The sequence below is a fragment of the Phycodurus eques genome, chromosome 1 (assembly GCF_024500275.1).
Source record: "Phycodurus eques isolate BA_2022a chromosome 1, UOR_Pequ_1.1, whole genome shotgun sequence".
NCBI classification, from domain to species: domain Eukaryota; kingdom Metazoa; phylum Chordata; class Actinopteri; order Syngnathiformes; family Syngnathidae; genus Phycodurus; species Phycodurus eques.
Genome location: NC_084525.1, coordinates 22,367,705 through 22,394,474, shown reverse-complemented (window position 1 = coordinate 22,394,474; position 26,770 = coordinate 22,367,705). Strand labels below are relative to the sequence as shown.

General features: G+C 42.6%; 1 protein-coding gene across 1 annotated transcript in view; it reads right to left on the bottom strand.

The window, feature by feature from the left end:
• Positions 1-26,770, bottom strand: part of LOC133413968 (cilia- and flagella-associated protein 47-like) — a 72,175-nt gene that overhangs the window by 36,886 nt on the left and 8,519 nt on the right. The window contains exons 9-29 of the mRNA XM_061698937.1: positions 26,433-26,662; positions 25,591-25,801; positions 23,689-23,917; positions 23,450-23,602; positions 23,196-23,355; positions 21,228-21,324; positions 20,916-21,132; positions 20,592-20,836; positions 16,915-17,045; positions 15,730-15,852; positions 15,523-15,654; positions 15,373-15,450; positions 11,978-12,125; positions 11,806-11,888; positions 7,876-8,056; positions 7,705-7,790; positions 5,922-6,138; positions 5,616-5,820; positions 1,900-2,011; positions 766-866; positions 17-117 (exon numbers count right to left, since the gene is read on the bottom strand). Coding sequence (XP_061554921.1) covers positions 17-117; positions 766-866; positions 1,900-2,011; positions 5,616-5,820; positions 5,922-6,138; positions 7,705-7,790; positions 7,876-8,056; positions 11,806-11,888; positions 11,978-12,125; positions 15,373-15,450; positions 15,523-15,654; positions 15,730-15,852; positions 16,915-17,045; positions 20,592-20,836; positions 20,916-21,132; positions 21,228-21,324; positions 23,196-23,355; positions 23,450-23,602; positions 23,689-23,917; positions 25,591-25,801; positions 26,433-26,662 — 3,240 coding nt within the window. The remainder of the gene's footprint in view (positions 1-16; positions 118-765; positions 867-1,899; positions 2,012-5,615; positions 5,821-5,921; positions 6,139-7,704; positions 7,791-7,875; positions 8,057-11,805; positions 11,889-11,977; positions 12,126-15,372; positions 15,451-15,522; positions 15,655-15,729; positions 15,853-16,914; positions 17,046-20,591; positions 20,837-20,915; positions 21,133-21,227; positions 21,325-23,195; positions 23,356-23,449; positions 23,603-23,688; positions 23,918-25,590; positions 25,802-26,432; positions 26,663-26,770) is intronic.

The following is a 26,770-nucleotide window of genomic DNA, read 5'->3' as shown; positions in this document are numbered from 1 at the left end:
GACTCTTTTACAGTACCGGCCCTGAGAACTATCTGTTGCATGGAGCGTTGAAGAGCCATTTGGGGCCACACGGTCAACAAACAGTTGTCACTTATGGCACATAACTTGACCTTGAATCTGCAGCCGGCAGAAGAAATTCAAACAATGTAAATGTGTGATAAATTGACCACAAAATAACAGCTCTAAAGAAAATATAATTTCTGTTGTTGCTGCGGCGACTGAGGGTCACCTACTTTGGCAGACCTTTTTTTGGAACAAATCCATGTTTACCACCGGTTCTTTACATTTACCAATAGGAAAACATCCAAAATAACTCGGACTTTAGCATGACAGCTATGTTATCTCACAAAATTGAGGGCACCCCTCATTTATGTAAATATTACTTTAAATATCGTATCTTTTCATTGGACAACATTGAAGAAATGCTAATTTGCAAAGGTGTATGTGGATGTGGAGGTTTAAGGCAGTGCTGGAAAAAAATGGTGGGCACCCCTAATATTGACACTTGGGGCCCAGTTTTGACATTTTCTCTTTGATGTGTAGTCTCTTTAGTTGCCAGCAGATTAGACATCAATGGCCGTGCGTTGAGTTCTTTTGAGGGGACAGAAACTTACCATGGTTATACAAGCTGTACACTGACTACTTAACATTGTAATAGATGTGTCAATCCTTCAGTGTCGTCCCATGAAAATATCTAATAAAATATTAACCAAAATGTGTGGGGTGTACTCCCGTTTTTTAGAGACTAAACCAGGAGCTAGTTACCTGTTGTTTAGGTGATCAGAGAAGGTGACGACTGTGCGAATGGCCAGAGTCACCACAGAGAAAAAAGTCACTCTGCAGATCAGTGAGGTCACACTGGCTGTCTGGTTTGGATCAATGGCAAGTTGATTATTTCAACAGTGACAGACTACAGTCATATTAACACGGGATTAAGAGGCAGTCAAGCAAATGTTATTTTTAAAGCACTTTTCCTACATACAAATTGCAACCCAAAGTGCTTCACAGAGATAAAACAGACCATTAGAATAGTAGGGAACACTGAAAACCCCATGCCTCCCATTCCCACAAACAGTATAAATGCAAACTCCCCCATACAAACGCATACCCGCACACACACACAAAAACACAGCACATTCTGCTTAATAGTATTGAGACATGGCAAGACACTGAAGATCCTGGGCATGGAAAGACAACCTGTGGGAACAATCCACACCAAGAGGTGCCACAGGCCGCAGGCACAGAGGATGCAACCACAGAGACCACCACAACAAGTGTAGACCGGAGGGGGACTCCCTGTATTGTGCAGAGAGCCCGTGGCCCCCCCGTTTCGGGGAAACTGCTGGGCGACATCCCCCCGAACACAGCTCCCAGTGTGGAGGTTCCCATGAGGAGACACTGGAGTAAAACTTAAAAAGGCTAAAAGAAAATAGAATAGAATAAAAACTGAAGGACAATAAGAGATACTAAAAAGAGGATAAAAAAATTATAAATGAATCACATAAAAAAATAGATAAATGAAGAAGCAAAAGTGTAGATAAATAATTGTCTAAATGAATAATAAAGAAATTAGTTAAAAGCGAAGCAAACCAGTTAAATGCTAAATCAAACCGGTGAGTCTTGAGCCTTCTTTTAAAAGCATTAACAGTCTCTGCGTTCCTGATGCCCTCTGACAGGCTGTCCCAGAGGCGCGGGCCATAAAAAAAAACCACGAAGAGGCTGAATTTTATTCTAGTTCTAGGAATGATTAATAGGCCGGTGCCAGAGGAGCTCAGGAAACGTGGGGGTTGATTATGATAAAAACATATCTGGCCCAAGACCATTAAGACCCCTAAAAACTAATAAAAGAACTCATAAAAACATTGCATAAATCCCCTTCAAGATCAGTCAAAACCTTACCTGGTCTTGGGCAGGGATGGTGTTACAATCTGGGAAGGTGACACAGATTGGCTGCACCTTGGTTCCATCATCCAGGTCAACCTCATCGACCTTAGCTGATAAACTGGTTCCACTGCAAAGAAAACAACAGAATGGCAGCAAAGCATACATAAAGTCTGTTTGTGCAGAACCTTACATTGTACTTAACATGTTATATCCATCTTTGTAAAACAAGGCTTTTTACAAATGTTATCCATCCATTAATTTTCTATAGCGCTCGTCCTCATTATTTATCATAAACAAACTACAGTGCTTGGGAACATGAGGCAAATCAATAACCAAGACACTTGATTCAGTCACGATGCATGTCATAAGTGGAGACCAATTTTCAGCCTTTGTTTTAGTCATGACGACTAAAACAGACGAAACACACTATATTCTTAACTATCCACAAATAACCAACACTAACGTAACTAATATCGAAAAAAGGCGAAATATTTATAAACGGAGCAGTCTGGGGCAATAACGTCACGTGATGTGTTGCACGTTTTCCGCACACAGTCAACTCACGTGTAACCAAGCAGCCACCGGCGCAAAAACAATAGATGCTGACGACTCTGAAGAGGGATTGGCATAGTTAAATTGGAAATACAGTCACAACTTCAAATTTCTCTAAAGAGGACAATACTAAGGTTCGTTGTACATTATGCGCACGCACACACACACACGCACATTTGCCTTCATGGACCCCCACACAATCGGCAGGGTTGCTACACTCTGTGTCTCTGTCTGTCTATCTATCTATCAGTTAATAGTCTTTAAAGAAGTATACTGAGAATGGTGTGCTTGTTTACATGTAGGTGGCTATTTGGCATGTCAAGTCTGCTCTAAGTTGCTCATTTAATGTGGCTGCAACTACACTCGTATTTAAGTTATTTTTTTCATTTTTTAGCCACACCACCGACCACAATCACACCTCTGACTTCTGCGTTAACCATCCGCGAACAGGATGTGAGACGCATCTTCAAACAACAAAAGATTAACAAAGCGGGAGGCCCAGATCTTGTGTCCCCATACTGCCTCAAAGTCTACGTAGACCAGCTCACTCCAGTCTTCACACAGATCTTCAATAGATCTCTGGAACTGTGCGAAGTACCGTCCTGTTTCAAACGGTCCACCATCATTCCAGTCCCCAAGAAACCTACAATCTCGGGTCTAAATGACTACAGGCCTGTTGCCTCGACATCTGTGGTCATGAAGTCCTTTGAACGTCTCGTGCTGGTGGTGTCACAGGTCCCCTGCTGGACCCCCTGTAGTTTGCCTACCGTGCAAACAGGTCTGCAGATGATGCAGTCCACATGGGACTGCACTTCATCCTAGAACACCTCAACAGTGCAGGGACCTACGCGAGGATCCTGTTAGTAGACTTCAGCTCAGCGTTCAACACCATCATCCCTGAACACCTTTCCTCCAATCTCCTCCAACTCAGCGTCTCGCCTGCCATCTGCCAGTGGATTTACAGCTTTCTGACGGGCAGGACACAGCAGGTGAGGCTGGGAGAGACCACCTCATCCACACGCAGCATCAGCACTGGGGCACCCCAAGGTTGTGACCTCTCTCCGCTGCTCTTCTCTCTCATGAACGACTGCACCTGAACGCACCCGGCTGTCAAACTACTGAAGTTTACACCACTGTCATCGGCCTCATCAAAGACGGTGACGAGTCTGCATATCGACAGGAAGCGGAGCGGCTGGAGCTGTGGTGCGGCCGACACAACCTAAAGCTGAACACGCTCAAGACTGTAGAGATGATCGTGGACGTCAGGAGGCATCCTTCGCCACAGCTGCCCCTCACGCTGTCCAGCTGCCTTGTGTCAACCGTCGAGACCTTCAAGTTCCTGGCTATTACAGTCTCTCAGGACCTGAAGTGGGCGTCCGTCCACAAAAAGGCCCAACAGAGGATGTACTTTCTGCAGCTTTTGAGGAAGCACGGCCTGCCGCAGGAGCTGCTGAGGCAGTTCTACACAGCGGTCAGCGAATCAGTCCTGTGTTCTTCCATCACATTCTGGTTTGGTGATGCTACAAAAAAGGACAAACTCTGACTGCAACGGACAATCAGAACTGCTGAAAATATTGTCGGTACCCCCCTACCCACCCTGGAGGACTTGCACGCTGCCAGAACTAAGAACGTGCAAAATCCTCTTGGACCCTCCATATCCCGGCCACCAGCTCTTCCAGCTCCTTCCCTCAGGTAGGTGCTACCGATCAATGCAAACTAGAACTAGCAGACATTCCAACAGCTTCTTCCCTCTTGCAATCAACTTCTTAAACAGCTAACCTACAATTCCATTGCAACATGCTGCCAATTTGTTTTTGTCTTGAGTTTGTCGTCACATTTCTATACATTACTTGTGCACTCACTATAGTAGTCTCACCACGCTTCACTATTTGCATATCTGTTGTTGACCAATACTGTCCACACATGCCAGAGTAGCATCTGTCCCACTTGCACACTGACTGAGGAGTATCTGCAACATTTGCACAATCAACATTGTTCCAGATTATCGCACAACTTGTCACTTTAAACTGCATACACTCCTTGAAGTCTCGGTGCCCTTTGCACAGTGGTCATTGCACCGGACTATTGCTATATTAGTCATTCAAACTGCTCTAAGTGCTAGAGGACATCTTTTTCCACAATTGTCACAAAAAATAAAATAAAAATTGTACCGGCATTACCAGATAACTAGCAACCCTTTATTGGACAATGACTGTTTTTCTCAATGTCTTTATGTCTCAAAAGTATTCTCTGTCAATTGACTGTCTGTTGTCGTACTTGAGCGGCTCCAACTACCGCAGACAAATTCCTTGTGTGTTTTTTGGACATACTTGGCAAATAAAAGATGATTCTGATTCTGAAACTTGTCTGGCATACATTACAAAGTAATGGGTACGGTTAAGCTAATGCTTTTTTTGTACTGTGAATCAGTGATATTCCTGCCACTTGACAGCTGCTGAAAGTAACTAAAAAGTTACTTTTTTCTAACTTAGTTACTTTTGAAATCAAGTAATCAGTAAAGTAACTAAGTTACTTTTTCAAAGTAACTGTGGCAATAGTGATTACCACAACCATAAAAGACAAAACCACCAGTTAAAGAACTTTATTATTGTAATGGTAGTCTACATAAAATCCAAATAGGTGGTGACAAATAATATATGCAAATAAACAGTATGAGTCATCACCATAATGCAAATAATCCAAGAGAAATGTGCAGTAAAACAACACAAACAGTGGATATTAAAAGTCTACAGACCCCTGTTCAAATTTCTTTTTTGTGAGATAAAAAATTAAGACCAAGATAAATAATTTACAAACTCTTTGGTTCGATGAAACTAAGGTTGGACTATTTGGCCATAATTCCAAAAGGTATGTTTGGCACAAATGCAACCCTGCTCATCATCAACAAAAGAACATTATTCCAACAGTGAAGCATGGTGGTGGCAGCATCATGCTTTGGGGCTGCCTTTCTTAAACTGGAACTGGGACCTTAGACAGGCTGAAATGAATTACGAACAGTTCCAAATAGCGCATAACATTCAGGCTTATACCAGAAAGTAACAACAACAAAAAAAGTCAGGAAAAGCCTCCTAGAAAACCTCTAATTTAATCAGAGCCTCCTTAAAAAGTCTGTCTGTCTGTCGGTCTGTCTGTCAGTCACTGACTGCTTGTGAACCAACCTGGTATATCCTGAGGCAAGAAGGGTGAGATTGGCTGTTATGCTGCTTTCCAAGGGTACTGGGGTCAGCAGCAATTGTGGAGGGGTGATGGTTATAGTGGGGAGTTGGTGGATAACAGTGATGGGAAGCTTTTTGTACAGCTGCCCCATCTTGCTCCCTTCTTTGTGTCCCAGGTAAAGAGCGAGGGAAAGTCTGGTCACCGTGTCTACCAGGATGGAAATTTTAAAACAAAACAACAACAAAAAAAAGAAAAATGAGAAGAGGGTGCTTGTTTGAGATGCATGTGTGTTTCCTGTCATTTCTCACATGTTGCTAATGCCTCTGGCGTGATCCTGATTGCCAAACAGATGGACTGACCAGGCCCCAGACAACCCGATGATGGCGACACCAACAAATGAAGCTCGCCCTCTCTCCTACCCTCTGGCGGTGTTATGTCACTGCACTTGAACTGCCAGCGTACACACTTCCCTCGGATGCTGTGCCAACAGATGTTCTCTTCGCACGCTGCTTTGAGCTCCAGTGTCTGAGGCAGAAAAGGGAAAATTGAAAAAGACACAATACGTACATCATAGTGTTCCGGTTTCACAGCAGCAAAGTCGACAGTCTCAGCACATACAAATGCATATGTAAGAATAAGCACACAAAAAAATACATATACTGTATTTACAAAACCATGGAATCACAATGAACAGAATAGGCAGCAGCAGTGTATTTGGTTTCTGTACATTGATAATAAATAGCGGATGTGAATGGCAAACTCTACATGTGTAAATACAGTAGGCACGACAAATACTTTACACAAGTGAATGTGAAAAGCAGCAACATTAGTGAGCATTGTATTGAGCAAAATAAAGAAAAACTATATATGTACCAATAAAGTAGAATAACCACCACTGGTGAATACTAGCAGCTGATGAGTAATACGGTAAGTGATTAATACTGTATATAAAAAAAAATAATAAAAAATACTGAACTACACTATGCATACTCTACAGTACATGTAGATGTGAATGTGAATAAATACAGTACTAACCCCATGGCTCGAGTGTTACTTTTTTACATGGCGCTCGCTATTCACTCCATGACCTGCATCATCTTTTTTCACGATCCCGACACACACATTCTATTCTACCACAACGCATTGTCTGTTTATAACATATACATATCGATTGCGAGGTGCCTAAGCTCCCTTTTGACTTCCACTTTGTTGACATTTCTTCTCTCAACGCTGACATCTACACGGATCTACTAGGCATTACAGTGGTTTACAAACCTGAATTTCACAGAAAAGCTGGGCGAGACCCTCTTCCACACCTACACGTTTATAATCGTACTTGACAAATATATTCACTGGTGGCAGTAAAAGACTGGATTCCACTTGATGAATATAAACGACCACGGGAGTGAATAAGTTAATTGTCCTTTAGTGTGAATGAGCGTAAGTGGTTGTCCACCTATACGTGCTGTGCCCTGCGATTGGCTGGTGACCTGTCCAGGGTGTACCTTGCCTCTCGCCTAAAGTAAGCTGGGATAGGGTGCAGCTGACCCGTGACCCTGGTGAGGAGAATCGTTATAGAAAATGGATGGATGGAACCCTGTTGAGAGCAGTGTTTGTCGTTAAGTCTGACAGCAGGAGAGACAGACCTGTCCTTCACAAATTTGGAGTGAAGGCTAGTTGAATGAGCTGCTGAGCGTGTTGCTGTCCTGTATTAGATAAGGTTTTATGTACAGCACAATGATGTCTATAGATGGATACAACAATAACAAAGCTGCAGTACAACGGTTCGCCAAGGCCGAACAATACACATTTTAATTTTTTTTGTACCACTATCTGCATATGCCTGAATGCCCCATGCTCAGCCCATTTCTCTCCCGCTGGGCGACTGGTTAGCACATCTACCTCACAGTTCTGAGGACCCGGTTTCAAATCCGGCCTCCCCTTTGTGGAGTTTACATGTTCTCCCCGTGCCTACGTGGGTTTTTTCCAGGTACTCCGGTTTCCTCCCACATCCCAAAAACATGCGTAGTAGGTTAATTGAAGACTCTAAATGGATAGACTCTAAAGAATAGTTTTGGAAAAAAAACTTACCTTTGTGTAGGATTGAGAAGGTTGTGTAAAAGCTTCCACATGGAATTGTAGGCTTGATGGGGACAATTCCAGTGGAGCAGACAGCACTAATTTAGGAAAGACACTGAATTAGGCAATGTATGTGTGATGGAATCCTGATCATCTTCATCATCAACCCATGAGGGAGCCCACCTGTGGCTTGTATGTGTGGGTGTTGTATTGCCATGGTGATAGACCAGGGAATAACTTTGATAACGCACTTGCTGCCGGATGAAAAGAAGGGTGAGATGGACGAGGGGGAAGGCGGTGGAGAAGTAACAGGCCATCTCATTCCGTTAACCATCAGTGGCAGGTCAAAGTCATAGTCAGCTGACTGCAGAGACATTTTTACCATTTCTTTATTAAAAGAAGCTGTTTAATGTAACATTCTGTAAACAGTGGTGCCTTGAGATACAAGTTAAATTCGTTCCGAAACCACCCTCATAACGCAATACTAGTATCTCAAATAATCATTCCTCCTGAAAATGAACAAAAATTATAATCCGTTAAAGTCTCTGCCAAAAAAAAGTAGTATATTTTAATGAGAAAAAAGAGCACTTTATATTCCAGTGGAACCTTGGGTTACCACTGACTCTTTTCGGAGAAAACTTACTTCTAGTTACGTATTATTTTCAGTTTGCAAATGGTCTTGGTATGGACAAAGGGAAGGATCTATGTTGTGCTTCTACTCGTGCTGCATTATGATGATTGACTCTGCATAACGCTTGGATGTAAGCTGAAAATTAGTTGCCTGCTCTGCGGCATAAGGCAGAAATCTGTTATAGGCGGGAGGTCCCCCTCCGCATCCCGGATCATCCCATCACAAATCCAATAACCTTTATGTAGGCGGGAGCTCTACCTCCACATCCCTGATCATCCAATCACAAATCCAATAGCCTTTATGATTGATGGCATACAAAAAGTCCAGAAATAATTTTATTTTCGTCAAAAAATACTATTTAAAGCTCTCGTGTATAATGCACACCCATGTATCATACGCACCCCCAAAGTTGACCTCAAAATTATGGAAAACCCTTCTACCAATGTATAATAAATGATTGATGATTTTCCGTCTACCCGTAAGATAAAAACAAAAATTATCTGTATTTTGTTAGTTTTTTTTTGTTTTTTTAAAAGAATTATTCTGAAGTTGGCGGCACGGTGGACGACTGGTTAGAGCGTCAGCCTCACAGTTCTGAGGACCGGGGTTCAATACCGGGCCGCGCCTGTGTGGAGTTTGCATGTTCTCCCCGTCCCTGCGTGGGTTTCCTCCCACATCCCAAAAACATGCATTAATTGGAGACTCTAAATTGGTCATAGGTGTGAATGTGAGTGTGAATGGTTGTTTGTTTGTTTGTGCCCTGCGTTTGGCTGGCAACCAGTTCAGGGTGTACCCCGCCTCCTGCCCGATGACAGCTGGGATAGGTTCCAGCACGCCCGCGACCCTAGTGAGGAGAAGCGGCTCAGAAAATGGATGGATGGATATTCTGAAGCGGCATGGTGGACGACTGGTTAGAGCGTCAGCCTCACAGTTCTGAGGACCCGGTTTCAAACCCCAGCCCCGCCTGTGTGGAGTTTGCATGTTCTCCCCGTGCCTGCGTGGGTTTTCTCCGGGCACTCCTGTTTCCTCCCACATCCCAAAAACATGCATTAATTGGAGACTCTAAATTGCTCGTAGGTGTGACTGTGAGTGCGAATGGTTGTTTGTTTGTATGTGCCCTGCAATTGGTTGGTAACCAGTTCAGGGTGTACCTCGCCTCCTGCCCGATGACAGCTGGGATAGGCTCCAGCACGCCTGCGACCCAAGTGAGGAGAAGCGGCTCAGAAAATGGATGGATGGATGGATATTCTGAAGTTAAGCACTTTATTTGAGCATATAATTGTTTTTTAAAATTTACGTGCTCTTATTTTGAAATTCACAGCCCTACTTTTATTCAGTAAATTAGAAAACACACAGGTATGCTCATATGTTTGATTACCCAGGCAGAATTTGTAAGAGGGGTACAATTCTTTAAAGAAAACATGAAGGACTAGGCGAAACACATAATTTTATTTTAATGGGATTCAAATTAAACGGTCAAGCATTTCAGAAAAGCATTATCATTAAACAAAACATAACACAAAATAAACTAATGATGGATGATGTTCAGTCATCAGTCATATTTAAAAAATATTTCACAAATTCTGCCCAGGGAATGTAAACTTATGAGCACAACTGTACATATATGCAGTCATACTTTACCCCTGTCATATTGGAATGAAAGTGTAGGCTACACTTTTTTTTATAACCAGGAGATGGCGGACTTTAAACCGCATACACTCCTTGAAGTCTCAGCGCCCTTTGCACAATGGTCATTGCACCGGACTATTGCAATATTAGTCGTTCGAACTGCTCTAAGTGCTAGAGGACTCTGCATCTTTTTGCACAATTGTTTTTTGTCAATGTCTTTATGTCCCCAAAGTGTTCTGTAAATTGACTGTTTGTTGTACTAGAGCGGCTCCAACTACCGGAGACAAATTCCTTGTGTGTTTTGGACATACTTGGCAAATAAAGATGATTCTGATTCTGATTCTGATTCTGATACATTTATAAAATGTGATTTTTTTTTTTTCCCCCATTTACCCCTATACCCATGTATAATAATAGGGTTAGGAAGCACTTTTCATAGATGAGCAGAAAGATCTGCGTTGAGCAACCGTCACTGACTGTGCATCACGCAATGCAAGTAAGGTAGGCACTCTAGCTTTTTTTTTTTTTTGGTTCTTTATTAGATTGACAAAACTGAGAAAGCGCTCGCCGGTGGTAGCGTGAGTGAGGCAAATACAAAAAAAACTATCAAAAGAAATGTGCAGCGAATTGGCCAACAGAGGAATTAATGTTTTAAATATGACGTCACCGTTTCAGGTTTTTTTTAACAGAAAAATAAAAGTTGTTGTTTGTTGTGCCAAAATCAACCAGTGAATTAGAGAAGAAACAGACAAAAGAAAAAGAAACACCTACATCACAATCTCCCCATTATTATGAAAGAAGGCTCTTCTTCAGTGAGGAGCTGTAGTCCTCCTCCCTTTTCCCCTCATTAGTTAAAGGTAATGAGCAATAAACTAATCATATTTATTTCGTGTTTTATTTCTTTAAAATAGTGTTTTCACTTGTTTTTTATATTGCACTATATTTATTTTTAACCACACACTGATTTTAAAAAAGTAATTTTAATTTTGGGGCTGGAACAATAATTGCAATTCATTGGTAAACATTACCTCGGGTTAAGAACATTTCAGGTTACAAAGGGGGTCACGGAACCAAATAAGCTCGTAACCTGAGGTTCCACTGTATTGTACTTTCTAAAAACATAATTCTAACAATATTAATTAAAATTATTTAACATAATTAAATAGCATGTAAATAATTAAACCGTTTTTTTCACACTTTTTGCTTCATTTCAATAATCATTATGCTGCTCCTTCTGGTGTATGCACTTTGGTCACCTGGGGACAGAATAAACAGACATACGGATATACATGGAGACAGAGGAGAGATCACAACTCCTCAGACTAATATTAATTAGTTGTTCAAGGCAGAGGATAATGAATATATGCCTCTTAGTATTTTTATATTATCTGTCTTATCTGTTGTGTTGCTCCATCATTTGAGTTGACATATCCGTTGCATAAAGGGTTATAACACTGCCATATAGATGCTATTTGTTAGCACATGCATGGCATTTCCCATTATGTTTTAGCCTTAGGATTAAGCTAGTGAACCTAAAGGCTAAGCTATGTGCCTCATTTAAATACACGTATAAATTCTCCTTGTTTTATGTTTAGTTTGAGAGTAAACTTCAACTGTGAGTGGGATTTAACAGCTTGAAGCTTCTTTTCTATTTGAATTACTCTGCCAAACTGCTGCCTGTTGTGAAGTAAGTTGCCTTTACTGCCACCATACAGCGCTCGTATCTTAAGTTTGCGCTTGCAAGTCAGAGCAAAAAATGTGTCTTAACGACGGCTCGTATCTTAAAAAACCCGCAAGTAACGTCACTTGTATCTCAAGTCACCACTGTACTGTACATTTTCTGAGCTTCTTACTTCGGTAGGGGAGAAGACAAGAGCGCAGTTGACTGTTTGGTGGCCCTGGACCTCCAGAACCCTCGCAATTGGATTACTGTCTTCTTGGGAAATATTTTCATAAAAGATTGATAGAAATTGCACACAAAAACATTTAATGACCGAGTGTATAATCGTGTGCATGTTAGCATACTTGCAGCAGGCTGAGGAAGCCACAGTGTGAAGTCTGGATATTGCGACAGGTCAAAGGTGAGCCGAGCAGCAGCTGGTGAGCGGTTGATCACTGTGAAGGGTACCGCTCTCTCAGAACCAATATGGACGCCGTAGAAATGGAAGAGGGCCTAAGGAGTAAATCAAACAGGGTTGGATAGTTAGACCTCCATAGAGTGACTCTCTAACATGGACTTAATATAAAAGTGTCAATTTCATTTCAAAAACACCTTTCTCATACAAGTGTCCAGAAAAAGCCCCTCTGACAGCTACTTCCTTTTGACCGTTTTGTAACCGCTTTGTCCATATTTGATTAAGACCGCCCCCTTTCATCTAATTGATTGCCTCCATGTAAAAGACCCACTTGTGAGAGCACACATGTTCGTTATGTTGACAGAGCTGGCTCGGGAGCGGAAAGTGAAGATCTTTGCTGGTGAGTCAATAAGCTCGAGAAATTCGAATGGCCCGTCAGGCATCTCGGCAGAAAAGAATGTCTGGAACTCAGGAATGTGTGGACAATTTTAATTCATATCTCACACGTTTACTGAGGCACCATAGAGCCAATATTACATCCCAAATAATAGAAAAAGTTGGTTTGGTAAAATATGGCACCTTAAAAGACAAAGTACAGCACTGTAACATGCAAAGGTCATAGGTTCTATTTGATTTGTTGTTTTAGCAATGCTATCATGCCCATATGCTGTAGAGTATCTCACAAAAGTACCCAACAATTTTAGTACATCTTCCCAAGGGACAATATATTGTATAACTACAACTTAGACTAGTCAATGTAGCGATTGTGTTGTATAGCATTATAGATCCTCAGCAAATACAGGAGTAACAAAAATTCATGCATACATGATTGTTATTATATACAAATGATTGATTGAAGTTGTTATTCTGTTATCATGAAGGTCACATGACAGCATAATGTTGCATAACTTGGAGACCTGTCTTTTTGTTACAAATGTATTTGTTGAAGAAATGTTTTTCCACAAATTAAAACAATTCCTGTGTGTTAAAAACTTGTGTGACATGCTTGAGTCAAAACACCCGAAGGATTTAAAAAAAAAATAATAATAAACTACACTTTTCCTCCTCTTTTTCTGTCTGTTTTGAGGGGGCTGGACTGTCTCATGCAAATGAACGACTGCTAATCCTATTAGAAGTGGTTCATTTGCATACAATAAATATAATAGGATTAGCAGTGGGTAATCCTGCCCTTTTCTACTGTGTAGTGCGCCAGCACAGGTAGGATTTATGTTACCATGACGACAATATGGAGCATTGATTTAACTTTCCATTCAACTGGTTCACTCAAGCTGAAGCTTCGTGGTGCTTCACGTACGCTACAGTTCCATCAAGAGTACAACCAAAGTATCTTTTTCTTTCGCTTGATTAGACTGAACGTGGGGTGGCAGATGAGCTTTGTAACTGCCACACGTGCATGCAAGTGAAACTATAATTTTCTATTTTGTTTTTATTTATTTTTGGTTTTGTAACTATTTCTTGCAAACAAACCTAACGCAGTGTGACGTCATGTCACCTAAACCAGGGGTGTCCAAATTATGGGAGGCCATTTGCAGCCTGCTGTCCATTTTCTATCAGCCCTTGGGATATATAAAAAATATTTGAAAAGGCCGACAACACTCTTTTAAATAAAATTAAAAAAAGGGGGGGGGGGGCATGAGGGTCGAGCGAAAAGTGTGTGAGTTGAAGACTTTGGGGTTGCAACACATGCCACCTAGGTATGACGCTCCTGACAACTACGACTACTACTAATTATACCGTGGTTTTATTTAGAGCTTATCCAGATATACAAACATGCAAATAATCTATCCATCCATCCATTTTCTGAGCCGCTTCTCCTCACTAGGGTCGGGGGCGTGCTGGAGCCTGTCCCAGCTGTCATCGGGCAGGAGGCGGGGTACACCCTGAACTGGTTGCCAGCCAATCGCAGGGCGCACAGAAACAAGGAACCATTCGCACTCACAGTCATGCCTACGGGCAATTTAGAGTCTCCAATTAATGCATGTTTTTGGGATGTGGGAGGAAACCGGAGTGCCCGGAGAAAACCCACGCAGGAACGGGGAGAACATGCAAACTCCACACAGGCGGGGCCGGGGATTGAACCCGGGTCCTCAGAACTGTGAGGCTGACGGCTCTAACCAGATCTATTTACAACTAAAATAGTACCAACATTTATGTTCATAATTCAACAGTGAATAAAGAGATTTCAGAGATTGCATTTCAGAAGCAAAATTTGTTTTCCCTATTTTCTACTTTATGTCAAGGTGCGACTTGTGAACATATCATATCACATTAAGGATCCTCAAGTAACTGCTATAAAAATTGTCAGCTTGCTACATATTGCTCTTGTTTTTGTTCTGAATGTGGAAATCTTCTGGGGAAGATCAATCTTAACGGAACACAGGGCACCTGTTCACCCCAAAATCGTGACTGATACTTAACTATTTGCCTCATCAACTTTAACAGACAGCTGTGATGTAACATTTTTTAATAAATCTCTATACAGTATAAACAATACATAATCGCTTATCATATCTTTCATGGATTGTTTTGTTGGTGTGTTTAACAAATTAAGAGTGAGGAATGCCAAAGTAGCACTTGCATCGTTGGATTTTTCTATATGCAGCTTTCTGAGGAAAAGGTTGGAGACCCATGGACCTAACAAAACACACCGCAACACACATTTCTGGTTTTACCCAATACATGACCCGAAACTTCGGCACAGTTAGGCTTGGGCATCAAGAATCGAGACTAACGTTCTGGTTCTCCCGGAATCATTCAAATTAAAAAATGTTGGTTCCCAGTTTCGATGCCTAGTCCTCCGGCGAAAAAAGTGGCGAAAGCCAACGAAGAAGAAGAACTCGCACGAAGACGTGCTTTAGCTGAAACATTAATAAATAAATATTAAGTCAATTGGCTTAGTTCCACACACATTACCTTTTAGTTCATAGGTTTGATAGTGATACTGATTATAAAGAACCCCGAGTCAAATGTTAATTTTAGTCTATTCTGCGGGCTGCTAAGAAAATGGATGCTCATAATAAAGGGTGTCCAAATTATCCCTTTATTTAAACTATGCAAACTTTTTTGACCCAGCCCCCGAAAAGAATCAGAATCGAGAATCGTTTGGAACCGGAATCAGTACCGGAAACGCTCAAATTCAAACGATGCCCAACCCTAGGCATAGTACAAACGCATCACTCGTTGCTAGTGGCTAGTGGTTGCAGAAGCCCCGAACCTCAAAAAAAAAACAAAGACACTAAAAGCTGTGATTGAATTTTCACTCACGGAAGAGCATCTGATCAACAAACCGCCAAATTACACTTGTCAACTCGTCGCCAGGCTCACCACACTGATGTCAACATTAGGAGGCTCCACCGATCCACCGACTCGGATCTCAATGGACTTCACGTTCTTCACAGCTATCTGTAATAAACACATTTATGGACTTTGACGCATTGATCACTTTTGGCTCAATTGCTACTCAAACTATCTTACCGCAACCCTGGTGTCAAACTTGATGACAGAGTCAGGGTTGAAGTGAATCTTTAGGACAGTTTTCCCTCGACTGGGCACCACTCCCTCGCACGGGATGACCACCATGCACGGCAGAGGGCACACATCAAGCACCTGTAGCAGACAAATCATTTGCTGTCTCTCTGTGGATGGTAACCTATGCCAAAAAACGTATGATGGTGGTCTTACTCGATAGTAAGCATGGTTCTGGCTATTATTGTGTAAGATTATATTTCTGATAGAGGGTATGTTGAGAGGCACAGATTCAAACATCAGCCGGTTCTCTGCTGGTCGGATGCATGTGGATCCAACCTGAGGGGATACAAAAAAAAGATTTAGATGGCGCCTAACCGTGTGATAGCCTCGGTTACGTCCTCTCTATTACTGTCTATGATTTTGTATTTTTCATTCATCTTTGGTGACATTACGCGACTCACTTACACAAGGAAAGACTTGCTAAACATTAGGGAGTCTACCACGGACTTTATTTCACCAATTTTTACAATTTTTACTGTGACTGTAAGAGGATAATGACCATCCATCCATTTTCTGAGCAGCTTATCCTCACAAGCGTTGCGGGAGTGCTGGAGCCTATCCCAGCTATCATCGGGCAGGAGGCGGGGTTCACTCGCGCTCGAATTAAAAAATCTTGCTTGCAAATTAAAGCAAAAAAGCCTGTCTACAAATGCTCATAAGTTGGGTCACTCGTATCTCATGGCACCAATGTACTGTACTTAAATTCCAATTACTCAGGTTTTTATGTTTTACAAACTAAATTAACTCCTAAAAATGTAAATGCCGAGAAGTCCATTATTTTTTTATTAAGTGGTACCAGACCCTGATGTATATTTCCTAAAATTGAGTGTTTCTGCTATGTTGTTGACCAATACTGGCCACTCATGTGCCTGAGTAGCATCTGCACCATTAGCACAATCGACTGAGTAGTATCTGCAACATTTGTACAATTGACATTATCCCAGATTATCGCACTACTAGTCACTTTAAACTGCATACATTTCTTAAAGTCTCAGCGCCCTTTGCACAGTGGTCATTGCACCGGACTATTGTTCTTTAGTCATTTCAGACTGCTCTAATTCCTAGAGGACGCTGCATCAATTGTTAAAAAAATTAAAAAATTGTACCGGCATTACCAGATTACTAGCAACCTTTTATTGCTCAGTGACTGTTTTTCTCAACGTCTTTATGTCTCAAAAGTGTTCTCTGTCAATTGACTGTATGTTGTCGTACTAGAGAGGCTCCAACTACCGGTGACAAATTCCTTGCGTGGGTTGACATATGGGTGACATACTTTGCAAAATAAGGATTATTCTGATTCAGATTCTGATTCTGATGAGGACAGTTTTCATGAGACACCTTAGCAATGCAGTGCAGGCGTTGTATGTTGCCATCAATGACATACAGGTCAAAGTCTCCTTCTTGCGGGGATGAGAAAGAGGCATGCCACACCACCTCACAATCCAGTTCGCTGAATGGCTCCACTGTACCTGAGGGAAGGAACAGATTAATTGGCTCCAGTCCACTTAAAATAAGGTAAGATTATAAAAAATAATAACCATATAATAATAACCGCATAAAACCAATATGGCAGTGGTGAACGGTCAGGGACAGCAAGGCGTTTTCTGCTGGCTTAAACACTATCAGAAACACGACCTATGTTTGAAACCTAAATTCTTATATTTGTACCATCAAATTGTATTAAGTCATTACCAACAGGCTGTTCTAATTTCAGTGTTTCTTTTTGCTTCACTGCTTTTAAACCCCAATTTCAATGAAGTTAGGACATTGCGTAAAACAAATAAAAACAGAAGACAATGATTTATGAATCCTTTTCAACCTATATTCAATGGAATCAGAAATACAAGATATTCAAACTTCAAACTATTGAATGTTATTGTTATTTTGCAAATATGCTATAAATATTCTATTTTGAATTTTATAACTGCAACAACACGTTTCAAAAAAGCTGGGACAGGGGCAACAAAAGAATGGGAAAGTGGAAGAATGCTCAAAAAAAAACATCTGTTTGGAACATTCCGCAGGTGAACAGGTTAAGTAGAAACAAGTGAGTGTCATGATTGAGTATAAAAGGGCTCAGTTGTTCCCAAGCAAAGATGGGGCAAGGTTCACCACTTTGTGAGCAACTGTGTAAGTAAATACTGTCGTCCAACAGTTTAAGGACAATGTTTCTCAATGTACAATTTCAATGAATTTGGGGAGTTTATCATCTACGGTCCATGATATCATCAAAAGTTTCAGAATATCTGGAGAAATCTCTGCACTTAACTACACAGCTGAAAACCCACACTTAATGCCCGTGAATGTCAATGTGCAGTGCATTATGAAGCACAAATACAACAACAGAAACCCCTGACTGCTGAGCGACTGAAGTTGTACATCAAGCAAGAATGGGAAATTATTCCACCTACAAAGCTTCAACAATTAGTGTCCTCAGTTCCCAAACGCTTACTGAGTGTTGTTAAAAGAAAAGCTGAAGTAACAAAGTGGTAAACATGCCCCCGTCCCAGCTTTTTTGGAACGTGTTGCAGGCATGAAATTCAAAAAGTGTGAAAATTTGCTCATGTTCCAGGAGAGGCTAAGGCGTCCAACCGCAGCTGTGGCCGTAAGGTGGTCGGTGCCTATCGAGGGGCCAATCCCAGAACCCGTTGGTGGATACCAACGGTGAGGGATGCCATCAAGCTGAAGGAGGAGTCCTATCAGACCTTTTTGTTCTGTGGGACTCTTGAGGCAGCTGATGGGTACCGGCTGGCCAAGTGAAATGCAGCTTTGGTGGTCGCTGAAGTGGGAGGAGTTCGGTGAGGCCATGGAGAACGACTTCCGGACGGCTTCGAGGAAATTCTGGTCCACCATCCGGCGTCTCAGGAGGGGGAAGCGGTACACCATCAACACTGGGGTAGGGGCGCTGCTGACCTCGACTCAGGATGTTGTGAGTGAGTGGGGAGAATACTTCGAAGACCTCCTCAATTCTACCGACACAGCTTCCCATGAGGTAGCAGAGTCTGGGGTCTCTGAGGCGGGCTCTCGTATCTCTGAGGATGAGGTCACCGAGGTGGTTAAAAAGCTCCTCGGTGGCAAGGCCCCGGGGGTGGATGAGATTCGCCCCGAGTTCCTCAAGGCTCTGGATGATGTAGGGCTGTTCTGGTTGACACGCCTCTGCAACATTGCGTGGACATCGGGGACAGTGCTCTAGACTGGCAGACTGGGGTGGTGGTCCCACTTTTAAAGAAGGGGGACCAACTACACGGGGATCACACTCCTCAGCCTCCCTTGTAAGGTCTAATCAGGGGTGCTGGAGAGGAGGGTCCGTCGGGGAGTCGAATCTCAGAATCAGGAGGAGCAGTGTGGTTTTCGTCCTGGCCGTGGAACAGTGGACCAGCTCTACACTCTCAGTAGGGTCCTCAAGGGTGCATGGGAGTTCGCCCAACCAGTATACATGTGTTTTGTGGACTTGGAGAAGGCGTTCGACCGTGTCCTTCAGGGAGTCCTGTGGAGGGTGCTTTGGGAGTATGGGGTACCGAACACCACTGATACGGGCTGTCTCTGTACAACCAGTGTCAGAGTTTGGTCCGCATTGCCGGCAGTAAGTCCGACTTGTTTCCGGCGAGGGTTGGACTCCGCCAAGGCTGCCTTTAGTCACAGAATCGATTCTGTTCATTACTTTTATGGACAGAATATCTAGGCATAGCCGAGGCGTAGAGGGGGTTGGGTTTGGTGGCCTCAGTATTGCATCTCTGCTTTATTAAGATGATGTGGTTCTGTTGGTTTCATCAAGCCGTGATCTCCAACACTCACTGGAACAGTTTTCTTCAAGTGTGAAGCGGGTGGGATGAAAATCAGCTCCTCCAAATCTGAGACCATGGTCCTCAGTCGGAAAAGGATGGAGTGGCCTCTCCAGGTCGGGGATGAGATCCTGCCCCAAATTGAGGAGTTCAAGTATCTTGGGGTTCACGGGTGAGGGAAGAATGGAACGAGCAATCGACAGGCGGATCGGTGCAGCGTCTGAAGTGATGCAGACTTTTTATCGGTCCGTTGTGGTGAAGAAGGAGCTAAGCAAAGCAAAGCTCTCAATTTACCAGTCAATCTATGTTCCTACCCCTCACCTATGGTCACGTAGGTCGTGACTGAAAAAACAAGATCCCGGATACAAGCGGTCGAAACGAGTTTCCTCCATAGGGTGTCTGGGCGCTCCTTTAGAGATAGAGTGAGAAGCTCGGTCATCCGGAAGGGACTCAGAGTAGAGCCCCTACTCCTCCACATTGAGAGGAGCCAAATGAGTTGGCTCGGGCATGTGATTAGAATGCCTCCTGGGCGCCTCCCTGGTGAGGTGTTCCGGGCACGTCCCACCGGGAGGAGACGCCAGGGACGACCAAGGACACGTTGGAGAGACTATGTCTCCCGGCTGGCCTAGGAACGCCTCGGGATCCCCCCGGGAGAGCTGGAGGAGAAGGAAGTCTGGGCGTCCCTGCTAAAGCTACTGTTCCTGCGGCCCGACCTCGGATAAGTGGAAGAAAATGGATGGATGGACGGAGAAAATTTGCAAAACAAACTATCAGTCTGAACATTAAATAGGCTTATGTTTCCAATGTGTTCAATTAAACATAGGTTGAGCAGGATTTGTAAATCATTACATTACGTTTATGTCTTACACAACATCCCAACTTCATTGGAATTGGGGTTTATAGAGCGGATAGAACAGCTGAATTTTATTTGGGGTTAATTTAACATGAGTTAGAATGTGATTGGTTAATTCTGCCACATCCCCAGTTTTGAGAGCGCGCATGCGTGTGTGTGTGTGTGTGTGTGATCATTATTAATTCTTAACTCCTCCAAATGATGTATGTGGCACAGTTGCAGATGGCTGCTATATTGTGTTTTGATATAGTCTTGACAGTTTATATAATTGTGATGTGATAGTGGTGGTATTAAAAATTGGATACAAGTTAGATTAGTCCCCACTAAAGGTCCTGATGACAAATGTACACCCGCCACAGCAATATGAACACTGTCAGAACCTGTGGCTGGTCGAATAGAGAAGAGGATGCCACTCTCTGGAACAATCGGGCGCCATATGAATTCTGCTGTCTGATTACGCGTGTTCCGAAGGGTAACTGAGCTTCGGTAGCCTGATGAGGCAAGTAGGTTTGTGTTGGGAACAAGTATCAGCAGGGAGGTGGATAATTCCAGGTAATTTCGGACAACCTGGGCCTTGACCAGAATCTGTCCAGGATGTTGTTGATTCACTGTGTAAGACACAGGTCTGTAGATCAAAAAATATATTTAAACAAGACTGGTGTGGTTAGAAATAAAGTAGATGCAGCGCAACTTCCTATTCTAACCTGTAGAAGTGACCCAGCTTGTTGCTTTGAAACGTCAGGGTTACTGCATTGTGGGAAACAGGTGGAAGCACGTGAGAAAGGGGAGATGAGCCCTGCAGCTCAGAGCAGTCCACCTCAAACTGGACGCACACAAACATTGGCAGGGGATTGATCAGCTCCACCTTCTGCTCACACACTGACTGTAAACACACCTCACCAAAGTCCACAAATATTGGGCCTTGTGGGAAATAAGACAAATTTTACATTTTTAGAGGAATACAAATTCCAAATATTTAACTATGCATGGAAATACCTGTATATTGAAAAACTGACCTATGATAACCTGGTAAAGCTCCTGCGGTGTCAAAGTCCTGTCACAGTCTGCTATCTCCTGGCTAGTAGCTGGAACTGCATGTGAATCCACTGAGCTCTAGATAAAAATAATAATAATAATAATAGGGTGGCACAGTGGACGACTGGTTAGCACATCTGCCTCACAGTTCTGAGTACCGGGGTTCAAATCCTGGCCCCGCCTATGTGGAGTTTGCATGTTCTCCCCGTGCCTGCGTGGGTTTTCTCCGGGCATTCCGGTTTCCTCCCACATCCCAAAAAAATGTATGGTGGGTTGATTGAAGACTCTAAATTGCCCGTAAGTGTAAATGTGTGCGCGAATGGTTGTTTGTTTATATGTGCCCTGCGATTGGCTGGCAGTCATACAGGGATCGAACAGCTCGTATTAAAGGGGTCCACCCCATACTCCCAGATAACTCTTCACAGGACTCCCAGAGTGACATGTTAAAATACCGTGCCCCAACCAGGTTGTTTTCTTTTTTTTTAAACAATACAGTGTTGATTTCATCAAATTCTCATTTTTGTCATGGTGGCCGGAGACGGCACCGAACTGGCCTGTAACGTCGGATCCGTAACAATCAGTTTTACGGCCGTAACGAGTCAGCGTAACAAAAATACAGTGATTTCCTTAACAAAATACGGATGTTCTGCAACATTTGGCAGCTCTGGTACGGTACGTATACAGTAGACAAACACTCATTCAGACTCACAGCAGTCTTCACGTAATCTGTGAAGCATGTGTTTCGAATGTGGGTGAAATCTTGAGAAACAACGTACAAACACGGGGAGAGAACATTCAAACTCCACACAGCTTGCCGGTCAAACCCAGATCTCCAGACTGTGAGGAAGATGTGGTAACCGCTACACGGTTGCAGCTCAATGTTACTCAGGTATAGGTTAAATGCAAACAGCAAATGTCACTGTGGATGTGACGAATGAAGTACTTTTTAAAGGTCCCATGCCATCCACATCCAAATTTTTCTACTGTTTTATGCACAACATAGGTCAAAATGAGTCTGTGACATGGTTTAAGGTTGACATATATACAGTTTTTCGATTAAATGCAAAAGCCAATAAACGGCAAAAGGCTTGCAAAACAACCAGATCAGATTTTCCATGTGTTTGTTAATTAGATAGTTACTAATTATTTGTGTACCTGCCCACTTTGTGGTTGGTGCACACCTACTCAACTTCGCTGAACGGCAACACAGCATTTCCGGGTTTTAAGTGAGCGAGTCCCAGTCGCCTCCAAGCCATACAAATACAGTCTAAAGTGTACATGTGTTGGGTTTTACAACAACACTTAACTATATTTATAATTTATAATGTAACTGTGGATGAAATAGCATTGTTGACACAATGCGCAACAGTGATGATTGCCGCACGCCAGTTATGTTCAAGTAAATGGAAGTGCAGGGCACATATAAACAAACAACCATTCGCACTCACATTCACACCTTCGGTCAATTTAGAGTCTTTAATCAACCTACCATGCATGTTTTTGGGATGTGGGAGAAAACCGGAGTCCCCGGAGAAAACACACGCAGGCACGGGTAGAACATGCAAACTCCACACAGGCGGGCCCGGGAATTGAACCCTGGTCCTCAGAACTGTGCGGCAGACTGTCTAACCAGTCTTTCACCGTGCTGCCCTTTTTTCTAGATTTAAGTTAAAAATATTAGCGATCCAATCAGAGCAAAGCTAATTCGCATATCAAATATTGTGAAAGATCTGATCATTTCAACTGCCAGGGATTTTGGACCAACTAGAATAGCTTGGAAGAGAGCATCCTGGGCATTATCATCCTAAATTATCTTGCAAAGCAGATAAAATGACATCAAAGATTATGTATGAATTTTTTTAAAGACTTAATGGCATGGGACCTTCAATTTTTGTCATATAAAATACACTGTCGAATTGATTGACTGTTCTGTGCATCGTGCAGCTGACCCGCCTGGCGCTGGGGGTCTTGCCCTTGCGCTGACCACAGGAAGCATACTTCAACCCACTATTTGGCTTCTGAGTGGGCTTCAGGTCACCAAGGAGAATCTTAGGTGGTACAAGGCGTTGAGCGGATATAATCCCAAAATTGTCCCCTTGTTCTTCTAGTCTAGTAACCAAACATTAAGAGAGATAACTTTTCAACACATATTCTTACATTTTTTACCATTGGGCCAAGAGTAAGGATGTTTTTAGATTTTTACTTTGTCTTGATCTTCTGCAGGCGTGTTTGTCTGAGTTGCCTGATGAAGTCGGTGTAACTCTGTCTATGTAGTCGTCTTTGTTCCGCTTCCTTCCAAGTGAGGCCATATTCAGGATCCACATAACTGTATCGGTGTACTCCGGTGAAGATGGTCCTGCATAGAGTAAAAGATGACAACATGCCCTGTTCTTGTCATCTTTTTTTTGGAATGTGTGTACAGTATTTCCTTTTAAACCTTACCTAAACTGTGTTTGTGGTGAGGCTGGTCGGATGCTCGTGGCTCGGTCATTTGGCATAGCCAGAAATTCCTCACCACCTGAACTTTGACCAGTCTTCCTGTGTTGCATGTGGAACGTTGTCTTACGAGCGCTGACCACGGCAGCACGCACCATCCCGTAGCAGCAGGCCAATTCTTTGTATGGAACGTGAGGACGTAAACCAGTAGGATTGCTTACTACTGGTGTAATACCTTAAAAAAAATAAAAAATAAAATAAAATAAAAAATAAAATAAAATAAAAATAAAATATATATATATATATATATATTATAGTTTATATATAAAAAACATATGTTTTAATTAACGATTCGGGTGAATATGGTGAAATTATGAAAACAATCCGTAGGCTTTATGATGGGCTGAACGGAAAAAAAAAATCTTATTTGTGCCAAGTTCCAAAATTTGCAAAGAGAAGGATAAAAAGTGTAAACATTTGATTTGACACTGATATATACTGCAAGGAAAACAGAAAATCCAAACTGACATGTTCGGATGCTTAAAATGAAAATTAAATTCACTTTGCGCCCATAAATTCAGAACAAAGTACAAGTCTGAATAACACATCTATTTTGTTAAGAAGAATGGTTGGTTCCAGGGACCCTTACAAGGGAGACATTTTTTCAAGGACCCCCTCATAATTCTAATGCCAACAAAGCATAATTACCCATAAATGTACTCCTAAGTGCCTTATTATTTATCATTTTAACTTAAATATTCATGACCTGTCCTGACGTACACCTTTTCCACTAGCAACATGCCTGCTAACTGTTGGGAGCTAGTTTACAAAAGCACAGTCAGTGTTGCCAACTTAATGATTTGTTCACTATATTTAGCGACCCCAATAAGCAACTTTTTTTTTTTAAAGAAGTAAACAAGCTACTTTAATTCCTGTTAACAAACAGAGCGGAATCATTTTCACTCTGTTTTGCACATGACAAGATAGGGAGCCTGGTTGAAGGCAACCACAGAATCCATTGAGTTGAACATTGCCCAACACATGGTTCCCGGTTATTTATTGCAAAATGAGAGCTTTATCCACAGGTTGGAGACTTGTGACCGAAGGTATGTGCTTCCAAGCCAAAAATATTTTGCTGAGGTCGACTTGCCCCACCTGTACAACTCTACATGAGAAAAGAGCATGAGAGAGAACTAGAAATGCTGCGTGCATGCAGGGATTTCAGATTCATGCGCAATGTCACAATCATATATGAGATTTTAAGCAGCCAGGAATGGTGGACGACTGGGTAGTACATCTGCCTCACAGTTCTGAGGACCGGGTTTCAAATCCGCCCTCGCCTGTGTGGATTTTCTCTGGGTACTCCGGTTTCCTCCCACATTCCAAAAAAAACCATGAATGGTAGGTTAATTGGATACTCTAATTGTCCATAGATGTGGATGTGAGTGTGAATTGTTTGTCTATATGTGCCCACGCCGGTCCCTATGTATAGGTATGCACTTTTTTTTAAATGATGACCATTGTAACAATCTATTTTCAGCCATGGGTGGTGTACAGGCAGCGTGGTTTCAGTTCACACTCAGTGATGGTGCCAACGCGAGTGTGAATGGTTGTCTATCTCAATGTGTGATTGACTGGCGAAGTCAAGGTGTAGTCCGCCTTTCACAGAAAATCACAGAGGTTAAGCTCCTCCCCGCAACCCTGAAGGGAATAAGTTGTGTAGAAAAGGCTGGCTGGGTGGATAATATTTTATGTATGACCCCTCAAGTTAGGACTCGCGGTCCACAGGTTGAGAACCACTGTCCTAGATCATAGCCATAGCAAATCTTTCGAGGCTGGCGAAGGCATGGACTGAATGCTTTTGTTCACTTTTTCAACGTGAGCACTTGAGGAGTTAGTAATATTTACCAGGATTTAATTTTGGAGAAGGAGGTGTCATCTCAATTTTGCAGATGGCTGTTAAGTGTAGTGAGATTGTGTAGAAGCTGCCAAGCCTTAGTTCGGCGTCATCGTCACTGGTGCCGTTAGCCCTCTGGCGAGCGACGTATCCTAAAACATCAAGTTTCTGGCACACTTGGAATTTGCCCTGCTGCCGTGCATTGAAATACAAAACTATGTCCTGAGGAAACAACAGACAGAACGCTATTGCCCCACTGCATTGCACTACTATGTGCAGTGTACCAGTGATTCCCAACCACTGTGTCATGGCACATAAGTGTGCTCCCGTGACAGAGCATCAAATGTGATTATTAAATTCAATAAATTGATCTGCAAATTCTATATTTTTTTACAAATACAGTACATCTTTGGTCATATATTTGTGTAAGTGATGTACAGTAACGTAGCACAATTAAATGCTCTTCCACTAGATGGAAAAGACACATTATCAACTTGTCTATCCATCCGTTGAGATTCATACAACAGAAGGCATGGGGCCCAGATTTCACACTGAAACGACATCATCATTATTTCATTATATACATTTGGTGTGACATTCTTGTTTGGTGTTGTGCCATGAGATTTTTCTACAGTTAAATATGAGCCTTGGCACAATAGACCTTTTCACCATGACATCACACATACTTCCGTGCGACAAAGCTCAAGCAAACTCTGATTGCACCATGAGTAAACAAACCCTACCATGTAATTTGACCAAGGCCGAGTGATTGAGAAAACCCTGGTTGTCTATCATGAAAAGGTCTTTAAAGGTTGGGAAACCCTGATGTAAACAAAAAAAGCGGTGGTCTCACCTGACACTGTCCAGGAGTGATAGTGCCGGAGGAGGGCTGAGCGCCAAAATGCGCCAACTTACGGAAGCGAAAGTTGATAGGAAGATGCGGGCTGAGATTCTGTAGCACGCAGAGGTGCTCCCCACGCTGGCCCACCTCACAGGTGGAAAAGTCGAATCTATCTGAGGGACTTGGAAGCAGAGCCACAGGCAACCCGGTGCCTGTCACTGCCAACTCGACAGTGCTGTTACCTGGCAAGAGACAAGTTAAAAGAATATTATTGAATAGGTATTTCACTAAACCTAACTGTCCACCCACAAAAGCAAAGGTAAAAGGCTAGAGCCGAGAATCGAAACCGA